Source organism: Lissotriton helveticus, chromosome 11 (assembly GCF_964261635.1).
Source record: "Lissotriton helveticus chromosome 11, aLisHel1.1, whole genome shotgun sequence".
In the NCBI taxonomy this organism is placed as follows: Eukaryota; Metazoa; Chordata; class Amphibia; order Caudata; family Salamandridae; genus Lissotriton; species Lissotriton helveticus.
The window spans coordinates 1,032,339,131-1,032,354,142 of NC_136072.1; the positions used below are offsets into that span (position 1 = coordinate 1,032,339,131).

The 15,012-nt window shown below is 42.2% G+C and overlaps 1 protein-coding gene across 1 annotated transcript in view; it reads left to right on the forward strand.

Moving 5' to 3' along the window:
• Positions 1-15,012, forward strand: part of BRAP (BRCA1 associated protein) — a 249,679-nt gene that overhangs the window by 20,534 nt on the left and 214,133 nt on the right. The window contains exon 2 of the mRNA XM_078667442.1: positions 1,459-1,620. Coding sequence (XP_078523568.1) covers positions 1,459-1,620 — 162 coding nt within the window. The remainder of the gene's footprint in view (positions 1-1,458; positions 1,621-15,012) is intronic.

A 15,012-nucleotide genomic window follows, 5' to 3' on the forward strand; every position in this document is an offset into this window, starting at 1 on the left:
TTAATAAAAAACATGCTTTAAACAATGGGAAGAGAATCCTGCTCCAAGTAGTAACGTCTTGTTTCAATACTGAAATGGGCAACTCATCTGGTCCCAATGCTCCGGAAGAGCGCATACTCTTAATCGCTGAAGCAATGGATTTCTCAGATGGCGGATCCATAGGAAACCTGAATCTCGAACGAAGGTGGTGAAATAATTCTTGGTTACAATAATTGTTTGGAGGTTGGTAAATCAGATTGGAATCGGACCCCTAAATTCCTGATCTATCTTAAATGTGTGGGTGTACCTTCAGAACTATGATGCCTGGTCCTGGAATGCTCACAATAACAACCCGTGTTACCCTGGGCACATTGTAATCTGTCTGTGCCTGAATTCCCTTACCTGCCAAAACTGGGAGTTGCGAGCGACTATTCAGTCAATTCACATAACCTTGTACAAATAAACACTTGCCTTGCAGCATTTCTGAATAGAACATTAATCTTGTTTTGAATAGAATGTGGTGATGTCTTGTATGTGGTTTTGTGGCCAAGTCTTACAAGTGACTTCAACTAGCTTAAAAATCAGCTGACAAAGCAATCTTCATATCTCTGCTCCACATAAATGTTATCTGGTTTGTTGAAACCCCACTCACTATCAGGTGGTTTGTGATTTTATGCGAAAATACTTAACATCACTCATATGATTCATCTATGTGGAAAATGAGCCCTATTTAGTTGCAGAGTTTTAATATATGCACCAATTTGCTTTCTAAGATCTTGACGTAACTGCGCCCTAGTCTCCCAGACAGGTATCAATAAAACGTACTGCGGCAGAGCAACTTCAGGGGCCAACGCTCTGGAATGTCTTCCGGGTCACATTCTGTGAAATAGAAGGCCTTAGGTAGAATTAGAAAAGAAAATGCATTCAGTCGATACGATGAAATGTGTTTATCACTCCGTCCACAGCAGGAACAGCTTCACAGCGCTGATGCCGTCGGCAAGTTGATATTGTTAGCTCTTTGAAAGTGCATATCGGAGCTTATTTAGCAAAGCCAAACGATTGACGCAAGTACAGTAAAGGAATGGCCAGTGTATGCACTGTGTAGATAGAAGTCATATCCACAACTGACCTCTAGTGATAGCCATGCTAGACAGAGTGACCGTCGAGAACAAAGATTACAGATGTTCAAGAGTGCTGCAGAGTGGTGTTCTGGGCGGTTCAGTGTGTGTGCGCACGTGCATGAATTAAATCGTTCAAAGTTGTTGACTTTGGGAACATTCTATTGCCTCTTACTGACAATACAGCTTTGAAAACTGTCCGTGAACTAACTTTACAGTGATCTGGAAAAGGGTCCCAGCCCACCATTCACTTTAACAAAGATTTTACTGGAATAGCTGATGAAAAGAACATGGGAATGAGTGCGGGGAGGGGTTTCTGCCATGTCTGAAACCGCATCGCTAATAATGTGTTTTTCATTAGCCACTGAAATGTCTGAGGAAGAATTCAGGGAGAAGACATTATGTTCTGCTTCGGCTGCCTTGGCTGGGAAGGACCCTGTGGAAAAAGCAGCCCTTTTACATCAACACCTTGGCCGCAGGGAGATGACGGATGTGATCATTGAAACCGTACAGTCCGGTGCAGGTAGGAAACTGCTGGATCTTTCTGGGTTTCTTCTTTCTATTCTGCAACAAACCTTAACTTTTTGTTTAAGTTTTGCAAAAAGATATACTTGTGTAGCAACCACTACATAAGTTAGGGTGTAATATACACATAGTCTGCGGGGTTTGAGTTGTCTTTTTAGTTGGGAAACATGAAATAACTTGTATTTCTGTAGCAGTGTATGATGTGTGATATCCAGGTAAGTTAAACGTTAGCAGGTTAGTTCCTCAATGGTAGCTTAAGAGGAGTTGGGCATGTGAAGGATGTTGCTTATTTGACAGTTATTGTGCCCTTAACAACTGCATGGACAATGACTGGTAAGAATGTTTGTTAGAAGTTGGTGCAGATGTTGAGAATAATATGTGTCAGGAGGACATAAGAGTCCTAGAGAGGAAAATCACAGCTGGAAAAGGGATCCATGTTCACTAACAAAGTCACCAGCAGCCTCTTTGTTTCAAGTGCCGTTATGAGTAATAATGAATGTGGTTAGAGAATAAAGGGGAATTAACATAATACTTGAGTTTGTTGGATAAGATCTGACTGCAGCGAGGGTGATAAGAAGAGAACTGTTCTTGGCTGGACTTCTCTTGTTCAGGGTCCATCCTGTGTCACTTAGGCTTCTATGTAATGCCACATCCGCACATGTCTACTGCCTATTAAGGCTCATGGCAGTAGTTTGGAGTAGGAATGTGTGTATATATCTGTATATGGCACAGAAAAGTCGGAGAAATTGCACTTCAATATGCCATAAGCAGAAGTTGCTTTGTTGTTTAAGAAGTCAAGCCAAATGGGCATTTGGATAATCTAACAAATTGCGGGAAAATGCTAGTGCCTCTTGTGTTCTACCAGCTGGTATTACAATCATTCAGAAAACAAAGAGACTAGTCGATGACTGGATTCCTGATTTGTCACCCTCTTTGGTATTAAAGGGCCTTTTTTGCATGGGTGGCTTTGTTTTTGGGTTTGACAGAAGAAGGTTGTATGTGATTTTATAAAAAAAATGATTTAATGGAATGTGGGGAAGCGATGTGACCTTTAGGCCATAGCTTCTGGCTTTAATTCTGGGTAATACCAAAGGGGAGGATGGACAAATCGCTAGAGTAAATCAAACACTCGCCCCAGTCAACTGATCTGGGTTTAATCCATCATCATTCTTTAGCTCACTCCACCACCCCAGTTCAGATATGGCCATATGCAAATCAGTCTGACCCTGTGCCTCATGGGAACAGTCCAGCCCGAACTGCCAAGAAAGGCAGGTCCCTGGACCGGAAACAAGCATCCTGGGACAGGTTTCTGGCTCATCAGCCGTCATCAGCCAGGCTAGCTTGAATCCAATGGCAAAGTAAGCAAGTGACCAACGTCTGGGCATACCCTGCCAACGTAGGGCGAACAAAGCGATACCAAAGGTAGCCAAGTTAGTCGTAGCAGCGGCTCTAAAACTTGTAATTCTGGGAAAATCACTTAATCTCCCTGTGCCTGCAAAAAATCAAATACTGAGAAAGCTTTTCACCTAAACTGGTTAGCTGGAAATTCACATGTTGAATGGCATTAACAGTTTCATAAAAACCAATTCATATAATGCCTTTATTCAAACTGATTTTTGCATGCTTATTTTTAGGTCCTACAAAAGACCTATTGTAGACTTACCAATAAACTACAAGTGCTCCTCTGAGCTCTGTGTTGCGCTTTTCCTTGTATATTTCTCCCTTGTTTTTGTGTTTTCCTCCCCTTCATTTGCTTTTCTCCACCCCTCCATGTTGATAACTTCGTTGTGTGTTGCTTTTTATCTCCTCCTGACCCACCTTTTTTTTAATTTTAACCCACCTGACCCGCTCCTCTGTTGTACTCGCAACCCACGCAGTCATATTTTTTAAATCTGTTTTTTATATATATATATATATATTTTTTTTTTTAGGCGGGCCAAGTAGTAAATTGCTGCTGCCTCTCCACTTAAAAAAAACTAGCTTTCAGGCTACTTTAGTTAAGATATCCTTTTTAACTTAAATAATTCATCTTAGATGCACAAACCTACAAAATGTTATCGCACTTTTTCCCCTTTTTGGCCAAGCTGTATAGCATTGGCAAAAAAAGCTTTTTGCCGATGCTGCACAGCATTGGCAAAGCTAAAAGGTCCCAATGGTGAAACTTATAGGCATTGCCCATATTTATTGATTAGATGCAGCTAATTTTGCACATTAGTTCTCTTTGTTGGTTTTCTACAAGGTTCACATAGATCCTTCACCGGTATACCCCCGCTGTCTTTAACACCAAAACACACTGTTTATATAGAAGTATGTTGTTTTGGGTAGAGGAATAACCCCCCCCTCCCAATAGCTCCATAGCTCACCTTTTTTATTATTTATAGACATTTCATAAAAAATATAAGCATGCCAGCACAGTAGAGCAATTTCCATGAACTAGCGAGGAGGTGAAGATGTGTAATATATTTCTTGGTTTTTGGGAGGGAATCGCCACAAATCCCCATTTTTATGACTGTGTGTGTGTGTGTGTGTGTGTGTGTGTGTGTGTGTGTGTGTGTGTGTGTGTGTGTGTGTGTGTGTATATATATATATATATATATATATATATATATATATATATATATATATATATATGTTTTTTATATATATATATATATAGAGAGAGAGAGAGAGAGAGAGAGAGAGAGAGAGAGAGAGAGCTGTATCTGTTTTCAAAGCAAACCAGATTAATTAGAAAAGTATTAAAGAGAAACCATTCATTTTTGTTATTGACAAAAAGTTGTATGTTTTGGAAAAATGATTCCCTAATTCGGACTTGATGTGGGTTGCACTGCGTTTTGCTTTCAATAACTTCTGTTTAGTTGGAGATTTAATGTCCTTTCTAATTTCTAAGTACAGTAAAATAATGTTAGTTATGCCAGGTTATTTTAATGTACTGTTTGCAATTATTAAATTTCCCTGAAATTGTCTTTCCATGATTTAATTCCTCAAAAGCATCTTCTCCATGCTCGGTGTCCCATTAATTCTCATAAATCCACAGAAGAGGTTAGGGTTCCTGGGTCCGAAATTGATAATATAAAAAAACAGCGTCTCAAACCTCATCTGCATTCTCAATAAAAATTAGCATTGTTTTAATAAGATTTCATAGAAGGTAATCTACATATTTTCCCACACTCAGAATTTTCTTTATTTCAAAAGCAGTCCCTCTCTACCGGGTGATGGTGCGCTCTACAAATCTACATAACATGTAGGTAGAATATGAGAGTTGCTGGCCTCTTCTGAATACCTTGTAAATGCAGCATCCTTTCTATATCTGCGGTCAAACCCATTCAAGACTCAACACTTGCTTAAAAGCATATTACTGTTGGATCTTATTTCTAGAAGAGGTAATGTCACGCACCTTTTTAAGTTAATTAAAATTTTTGAGATTTCTAAGTCCACAAAAAGCCATTAAAAAGTCTATTAAATAATATTAATCTGGAAATCAGATACTTCCTTGCTTAATTCCTGTTTAAAGCTGACTTCCAAGATCTAAAGCCTCAAAGTATACTTACATCGCATATTCGTATTTAAAAATAAAATAAAAATCCCTTTGATATCTCCTGCAGTACATCCTTCTTCACTGTGCCCAGACTGGAACTCTCCCAACCAAATCCTATTGCTACTCTGCTTTCCATTTCACTAGCACTTGAAAAACATAAATCCTGAGGCTTTTGCTTGCCCTTTTATCTGTTTTGGAATCTATTTACTTACATAATTTCAAATTGAATTATTAATTCGCGAGGAAATAAAGCTGGACCTTCAGAATTTTAGGTAAGACATTTTATGACTTGCTCTCAAAAAGTTAAAGCTCAAAGTTCAAAATCTTTTACCAGGCTTTAGCAGGCCATTTGTCTGCTCTATTTTTCAGAGTCAGTTGTATTTACACAAAAAAAAGAAACACTAGATCACACATTGCAGTCCAGGAAAACCTCGGGTTCCAATGGTTTCCCAGTGGGATTCTTTACATGATGTTCTGGCTTGTTGTTGGCTCAAAGGAAGAAAGAAAACTACCTGCAGAGCCGGGGAGAGACAGTACTCCGCACTGCCACCAAGCCACACACACTGTTGGGCTTCTGCACGTTTTAGCAACCGTTCTCATTAATCAATATTGAGGTAAAAAGTCTGGCTGAGGTGTTGAAAAGTATTCTCATCAAATAATTCACTTATTGGTTCGTACAGGCCAAAGTGGCTTTATGCCCAGTAGTTCTACTTACCAAAATATTCAGACTGTGTTCATTGCTTTCACATTGACTTGCTGTCCTCTTTGTAGTCCTTAATCTAACGAACTTCGGTCCCACTTTAGTCTTATAGAGGAGTCTGTGTATCACTAAGCAGTGTCTAAAGAGTGGTAAATGGGTCTCTCTCTGCACTTTTCAGTATCAGTAGAGGCACCTGCCATGGAAAGTTCCTATGTACTTTGGTTGGTGTATGCACCAGCAGAGAGTAACCCAGGGCTAAGTGATGTTGCAGGATATAGGTGCCACCTAGGATGGATGAGCCCGTATTGTTACACACTGATGAACTCCAGGTGTATCTTAGCGGACCACTGAGATCAGCCCCAAAAGTTAAAGATCCTGAACTAATTTGGGAATCAATCAGTCCTGACAATAAACTGGACCAATTCAAGTGTCCTTTCTGGGTAGGAGCCAAAAGAAGTGGTAGAGTGGGCCTCACAATCTGAACTTCCAGTGGATATGTAGAGTATCTGCTATTTGGAAATATGGCTAGCCAAGACTCTGGTGTGGGCGACCATTATTACCCCAGTGTTGGACCGATTTAAAAACAGATCTGCCTGCTTGAAAACCCACTGGCACCCTTGATTAGCCGAGTTGCTCTAGTGAAAATGGTTGTAATTGTGAGGAAAGCAGTTTATTGTATAGTGTGGTTGTATGACCTCACAGTCTATTAAACTCACAAGCCATTCTTGGGTTCAGTCAGTTTCATTTGCACAACCTTAGCTCAACCCTGGGTAGTGAAAGCATGTAGAATTACAAAAACAGTTGATCAAGAAAGAAGCACCACACAAAGAAAATCCTACTCCAATTTAATAAAATAGCTCTTATTTTTTATGATTTTTTTGGACACCAAAAAGGAACAAAATCCCCCAGAAGGTTCCAGAGATATAAGTTATTAAGCAAATAATAAATCACTGCTTTTCATTCAAACGCCAGACAAGGAGTTGCAACTACAGTAGTTAGCAGTTACTTACAAAAATGTAGTACATTTGTGTTTGGTTTCTCTGACCCACTTTGGGTGACCAACTCCGGCAAGGGAGCGAGTCACAGGGGCCAATGAAGCTTGGCAGGAGCAGTCAAAGCATTCTCTAGCAAATTCCAGGCTCCATGGGTGAACTGCCATAGACCTCGATGGAGTGGTCCTGATTCAAAGGATACAGGATTCTCAAGGATGCTGATCCAGTGACTGGGTCTTCCAGTGGCCACCCCTCAGTCCATGAATACAGTGGGGTAACTTTGGCCATAGGGGCCGATGTCCCTTGAAGTCCGGTTGAAGTCCAGCCAAAAAACTGTTGCCATTGATCTACTGGTTTCTGCTTAAAAACAATGGATCCCCTTTAACTGAGGCTAATGTCCATCTTAAGTGACCAGACTGTACTCCGATGACTCTCCTACGTCCAGCAGACTCAGGTATGACTTTTGAGCATCAAGAATCTGTCTCCCAGACTGCGTTCAGATGTCAGTGGCGATCAAGCGATTGTAGCTACCAACTTGCCACGGTAGGCTTTTTAAGCTCTTGAAGCCTTAGAGATGTAACCGGAACCGGAAGTCAGCCAACTGACTCTTGGATTCACCTCTTCCATCCGGGGCGAGGGGATAACTTTTCCTCGAGCAGGGCACCACAGACCTAGTCCTCTCTCTGCTAGCCCAAGAATAAGTATGTGTAGTCCAGTCTTTGGTGCAGCCTCTCTTTGCAAGACCCAGGAAACATCAGGGCAGTCCTTCTTCAGTCCTCTCTCCAGTGCATGCGTGCTCTGGAATCTACGTGCCAGAGGTGCCACTTTTATGCCCACAACTTGCCTTTGGGGGTTGCAGTGACTACTAGCCTATGGGCTACAAGGTCCCCACTGTCCTGATGACAATAACTATCCCATAATGCAATATTCTGCCCACCCCTAAGATGGCAGAACCCCTCTCTGTGTGTAGAGGTTGGGTGCCTATCCTAGAGGTGTGGTTATCCGAGTGCTACACGCCCATGGGAAAACTGGTTTGGCAACTGTTTCCCCCTTGCTGTCCCCATCGCCAACCTGTCTACCAGAACAAAAGAGCAGCCCTTCTCTTGGGGGTCCACTATTTGCCGTTCAAAGCGACTTCTCCTTTGAAGCTTGCCTTTTGGGTTCTCACCCAATATTTCTGTTGTGCGAGACACAAGTAACACCTCTTCCAACTGCGAGCCATTTGTGTTTCTTCCTGAGAGTTGTTCACATCCCCCGCACCTCTCACCCCCTCCAGAGAACAGCATTATGTCTCATGGTGAGAAACCTTCCCTGGAAAGCTTGGGTAACAGAGTGGCAGCTTTCTAAAGTTGCAATTTACTTAAAAGTTACATTAAATTCGACTTGTCATCAAGTCGGTTTAATGTAACAATTCTTTCGATACCTTGAAGTACAAACTTTAGTAGTTACTTCAGAAGTTACCAGAGCTGAGTTGTCCGCATGCATTCCTGTACTCACCATTGGGGCTACTAGCCGTTATGCAGGAAAAGCAACAAATTGCAGTTTTTGTAGTTAGGACATATAAAATCACGTCTTCATTTTTAATAGAGAACCATGCCTTAGGGCTCGATAGGCCTGTTATGGGACTACTAATATGTTAAACAAGGGTGGTTTGGACTTTGTTTTTTTATTGAGCAAAATTCAAACAAAAAAAGATTCGACAATACAAGTTCATTGGATGTACAGAAAAGAAAAGAAGATATTACAATAACAGTAAAACAGAAAGGAACAAATGGCATACATATTCCTGAGTATACAATCTAGAAGAAAGTACCATAAAATACTAGAAAGAACATAAAAAGGGAAAAAAAAATACCTAAATATAACCGATGTTGGTTGAGTTTAGGCCAATCAAGTCGGGGGATGGATACCAGCAGGCCTCACATTATCATACCAACTAGAAATTGGGGCCCAGATCTGTGTTCCAAATAGCCTAGCTTTTTTGCCTCTAGTACCGTAAATTGAGATCTCTTGTTTATAGGTAGCTAGAAATCGACTAAGCCACATCTGAAATGTAGGAGGCTCAGAGTCCTTCCAACGGGCGGCTAGAATAATACGGAAAATTGCGGTACCTATAAAGATGGTTCTTTGTTCGTCAATACTATGACCGAGGGATTCGTCATGGCCCATCAAATAGAGGGTTTCTGAATCTCGTATATTTTGCCCAAATATTAGAGTCCAAAATCCCCTAATCATTGCCTTTAATAAGTCCAACTTGGGGCATTCGGCGAACATGTGAATTAGGTTCGCTTGAGGTTGTGTACATCTTGGGCAGTTGTCATCAGCCCGTAAACCCCAAGAGAAGAGCTTTGCGGGTGTATAGTACAAGTTGTATATGACTCTGTAATATTGGGCTTTAAGATTAGAGGCAATAAACAGTTTTGATGAGAGGGCCAGGGAGAGGTCGATATCGATATTTGGATTACCTAACCTTGCAACCCAAGCTTGCTCAACCCGCTCTAAGTCATCCATAGTTTTTTCCATCAACATCTGATATAAATTACCGATGCTAGTGGAGCGCTTCCCAATAATTGAAAAAAAATAGATACTACCTAGTTTGATTCTGGGGATACAGTTGCGAATACTTGTAAACACCTGAAAAAATTTAAGAAAATCAGTTGCTGGAATAGTATACTTCTGTTGTAACCATTGAAATGAGGGTGAAATTTCTTGGCCATAGAAATCCGCAACTGTGTTGATGCCTAAAATTTCCCACCTCGGAGAAGTACTATCATTAAGGCAGGCCGAAAGAATCGAACTACGCCACAACGGAGTGTATTTTGTAAATTTTGGGATAGCTAGTTGTTTAGATACAGATTTCCAAACATTCCATGCATCTTTAACTACCTTTAACTTAATTTTTTTTATAGTATGATGGTTCAACCTGCCTTAAAAATAGTCCTTGGCACTTGACCCCAAGACTCAACTCATAAATAGAAGGGATATAAGATGTAATAGTAATTGTGGTGGCTACTTTACAAGTTAATAGAGGACCCATATGTTGAATAAGTGTTGCCCATAGATATAGAGTTAGGCTAGGGATAGCTAACCCCCCCCCCTATCTTGGGGTAGAGTCAAGAGTGGTAAGGCTCTTCTAATCTTTCCAAAGCTCCAGATAAATTTAGACATGGAAGAGTCAAGGATCTTAATAAAACTACCTCCAGCCAGTAGCGGGATAGCTCGGAACAGGTAAAGTATCTTTGGGAAGACAGTCATTTTTAGGTAATTAGCCCTTCCAATTATAGACAGGTGTAAATTATCCACTCTCCTAAGATCATCTTTTATTTTATTAATCAAGGGGGTATAATTTAGATGGTTGATTTCATTCACATCAGAGGACATACTAACCCCCAAGTAGGTAGCCTGTTTCACTTTATATGGGCTCTCAAATATAGTGTTTTTTGTGCATAAGACCATTGTTTTGTCCCTGTTAAGGGAATAGCCTGAGAAAGAACCAAAGGTCTGGGTGGTTAACTCAATTTCCTGGATTGCGTCAGCTGGATTGGTAGTTAAAACAGCCACATCGTCGGCGTACGCCAATACTTTTGTTGAAAACAGACCCACCTTAACAGGTTGAATAAAAGGTGAAGAAAGCAACTTTACAATTAGGGTATTGATATAAAGGGAGAATAATATCGGGGAGCAGGGGCAACCCTGCCTTGTGCCTCTTTGTATCTCAATAAACTCCGACTCAGAACCACAAATGGAAAGTTTAGCCTTTGGGTCAACATATAAGGCCTTTATGGCTTTGATGAACTTGTGCCCAAAGTTATTAAATTCCAAGATGTTCCATAAAAATTGCCATGAAACACGATAAAAAGCCTGCTCGGCATCGAGAAGTATCAAGGACATCTCTCCCCCCGCGGCCCCCATGATGTCAAATAGGGTAATGACTCTCCGGGTATGATCCGTGGTACCCTTCCCGGGAATAAAGCCATGCTGCCACGGGGAGACAAGACGCTCGACCACCCCACTCAGCCGATTAGCTAGGACCTTGGCATATAGTTTTGAGTCGGAGTTTATAAGAGATATGGGCCGGTATGAAGATGGAAGCTGTGGTGGCTTACCTTTTTTAGGAAAAATCGCTATGTTGGTGTGTTTCCAGGATTCAGGGGGTATTGCATGGTATTGGACCCCCAGAAACAGATCGAGTAGATATGGAAGTATTTGTTTACCCAGAACCTTATAAAGGTCCAAAGGAATTTTGTCAGGACCTGCAGCTTTACCGTTTGCTAGATCAGAAAGGGCAAGCTCCAACTCCGTGATTGAGATTTCTCTTTCAAGATCTTGTTTAACTGATTCCTCAATCAGGAGATTGGGGTCTAGAGGTGGGATCCAAGTGTTAAGAAAGTTTTTTATATCTCTCCCGGAGTTTGCATCTTCACTGTGGTATAACTTCTGGTAATACTTCCGGAAAGCCCCTGCAATATCCTGCAAGGTCGTGAATTGCTGGCCCTCGTACTCAATCAGCTTTATCTTGTTATGAGATTGTCTTTGGCGTGTTCGGAGGGCTAGTTGCCTACCTACATTTTCTCCAGATTCATATATGCTGCTTCTATTTGCTTGATATGTTTCAGCAGCTTTACGAATTAAGGAGCTATTAATTTCAGTCTTTAACACTAGTATTTTTTGAAGAGTGTTAGAGGCTGAATCTCCTTGATGAATCTGGGTGGCATGATAAGCCTCAAGATTAGATAATTCTACTTTAAGCTTCAGGTTGTTATTATCCTCTATTGTTTTACATTTGGACACAAATGATATAGTTTCACTCCTTAATGCCGCTTTGAAGCAGTCCCAAACAATCAGTCTGGGTGCACTAAATTGATTACAATCGAAAAACGCCTGAGCCCAAGAAGTTATATGAGTTACATACTCCGGGTTAACAAGGAGCTTTCTATCAAAGGACCATTGGTGGTGGTTTGGACTTTGTCCGCTTGAATGACAAACTCTAGTTAGCATTTTGAAAACTGCGCTGCCAGCAATTGCTTACTTTGTTGTCACACTTGTGTTGGCACAATAAATGATGCATTACTCTAGGGGCACTTTAACTTACAGGCCCAGGGTACCACTGGTATCATATAATAGAGGCTTATAAGTAAGTTAACGTATGCCACTTGTGGGTGAACCAATCAGACATACATGTTTTAAGGATCAGAGCACTGGCACGGAGGACTTTTTAAAAATTGTTTTATTTTTCATTACATTTTTAATAAAGGAAATGATAAACAAACATACAATCATAATTGTCATCTGCTCATTTTCCTTACAAGGTGTCATATTATTCAAATATTGAGGTTCAACCTAATCAAATATCTAACATATAAATGATCCCTAGGGGGGAGGAAAGGGCGGGGAGAGGGTGGGGGGAGGGGTCTCCTCTTGTGTGCTCTCTTCAATGCAATGTGCCTATCTGTGAGAAAGTGGCTCTATATATAGTGGACACCTGTTGGAGGGGGGCAGGAGCCTAGCTGTGATTGGGCATGGCTCCCCATCTTCAAGATGGCCGGAGCCCAGGGTCGTGCTTCACCTTGCTTCTCCCACCTGAGGGGTGGGGTTGGCACAGGCTAGCACAACCCACTTCCTGACGTGGGGTTTCCCGACAGTCTTCCCGCCAGAGTGGGGGTTGGAACTGGTGGGGGCCAGTTGCTGAGTACAGCAAATGGTCTGGAGAAGCTCACAGAGACGGCATGCCTTTGAAGCTTCCCCCTTCCCATCCTAGGGAGGAGACCTAGCACCTCACCCAGAATGTGCATTGTTGCAGGCCCAGGAGAGCGGGGGTTCTCCACCCAGGGGTCCAGCAACATGTCTGCTGTGTGGCAGCCTCTGCAGCCACTCAGACCAGACGTGGATTGTAGGTTAGGTTTTCAGGGGCATCTCTAAGATGCCCTCTGGCGCATTTTACATTAAAACCCACACTGGCATCAGTGTGGCTTTAATGTTTTGAGAAGTTTGGTACCAAACTTGTCAGTCTTCAGTGTAGCCATTATGGTGCTGTGGAGTTCACAATGACAACCACCCAGCACCATATACTCTTAATGGCATCACTGCACTTACAGTGCCCAGGAATGGCTCTGGGTACTGTAGGGGTACAGGGCTCATGCACCTGTGCCCACACCACTGGCATACGGCACCCAGCTAGAGGGGTGACTGAAGTATGCCAGGGCAGTGGGTTCTGTGGGCATGGCACACAGGGATGTGTGCCATGTCGACTCTCTGTTTAGTTCTGTACCTAGACACTCAGCCTGCAAAGGCAGTGTGTGACTGTCCGGATACAGGGCCCCTAAGGGTGGCACAATAAGTTCTGCAGCCCTTAGGGGTCTTCTCTGGTCACCAGGCCCTGGGCACCTAGAGTACCATTTACTAGGGGCTAATAGGTGGCCAGAGATGCCAATTTGTTTTTGTTTCAATACAGCTTTAGGGAAGGAACACAGGCCCTGGGTACCTGGTTGACAGGAGCCCAGGGCACACTCAGTCAAAGCACATCAGCAGTTCAGCAAAAAGTGAGTGCATACCAATGCAAGAAAGATGGCACTTTCTCACACTATCCTGCTACGGGGGATGAAGCTCTGGCACTGAGGTCTGGTGAGCAAGCCACTGTGCTCCTGAATACCCTCACAAGGGACAAGCAGCGCTGTACACATCCACCTTACGTCACATTACTCTTGGAATCGAAAAACAAACCGCATCAGTCCAAATCTTTGGGGTGATCTTGCAAAAATGGCTTCTCTCTGCACCCTTCAATATCAGTTGAGGCACCTTCAATGTAAGCCACCTATGTACTTTGCACTATGGAGGCACTGGCAAAAAAAATCCGAGGGCTAAATGCTTTCACAGAATATTGGTCACACTTAGTAAGCATGAGCCCATATTTTTATACACCGATGAACTCCTGGTGTTGCCTGGCAGACCACCCAACTCTGGACCAACTGCAGTTCCTGTATGTTTTGCAAAACCTCCCCTAGAAGCCACCCATATTTATTTCCATGACTAACCTCCATTCTCAGGTCATTTATATGGAACAACAGGATGCCTAGAATGTCTGTGTCCAAGTGCTAGAAATCGACTTTTGGCTGTGATTGAAGTATGGCGGAAATACCCTAATACTGTGAAGCTTGCTGGAGCAACCTGAAGGTAGTACTATCCGACTATATGGACTCTTTGCACCTGATGAGATGCACCAGGACACCAACTTGGACAGCTCCTCTGTGGGTAGGTACTAAACTGCCCCAGATCATGGCTCATGGTGGGTTCAAGGAATTGGACTTGCAGGGAATCTCCACTCTAAAACCTGCAAGTAAGTTCATGAAATCTTTTGCAGACGTATAAGAGGTATTTGGGCTCCTGTCTTCCCAGTTCTTAAAATACTTGCAGCTGCGCCACACTCTATTGCAATTTCTATCTACAACGGAATTCAGTTAACTAGAGGCTAAATTTACTCCTTTGCAATAACTGGATAACTTTACAGTGAATATGGCCCCCAGTAAATGTCCACAACTGCTCGATAGAGACCTATATATTTTCACGGTTTACACCACATCTGCCTTGTCGGACATCAACTATAGCATTTCCAGCTAGAATGCTCTCCTATTTGTCTGAGATGCAAGACTGAAGAGTGGGATTTTTTGCACACTGTATGGCACTATAGAATTCTGGGGAGTGATTGCAGCAACTCTTTCTGATGTGGTGGCACAATAAATGTGACCTCTCAGATAGCACTACGAAATGTCCTTGAGGCTGTTAAGATTGCTAGACGCATGCATACTATTGTAGGGTTAGGCCTAGTGATTGCAGAAAGAAATATTGAACTCCACTAAAGAAACCACAGAGACCTGGCCCGGGCAAAGTAGGAGACTGGCTGAGATTACTGCAGGATCATGGAGAAATTGATCTATGAGGCCTGGTGATCTCTGCAAACCTCCAGGAAATCTGGTGGTGTGGATGAACTATAGGAAGGATGTGGAGTAGTACTGCTACCAGTCAAGCACTTTTGTGGATGGGAATTGTCCAATATTTAAGGTGAACTTTATGATAACCATTTTAGTATGTAGCTATGGATTGGCTACGCATGATGATGCAGTTTTATTTTGATAACATGGCAACAAAATGTTTTCTATAGTTTCC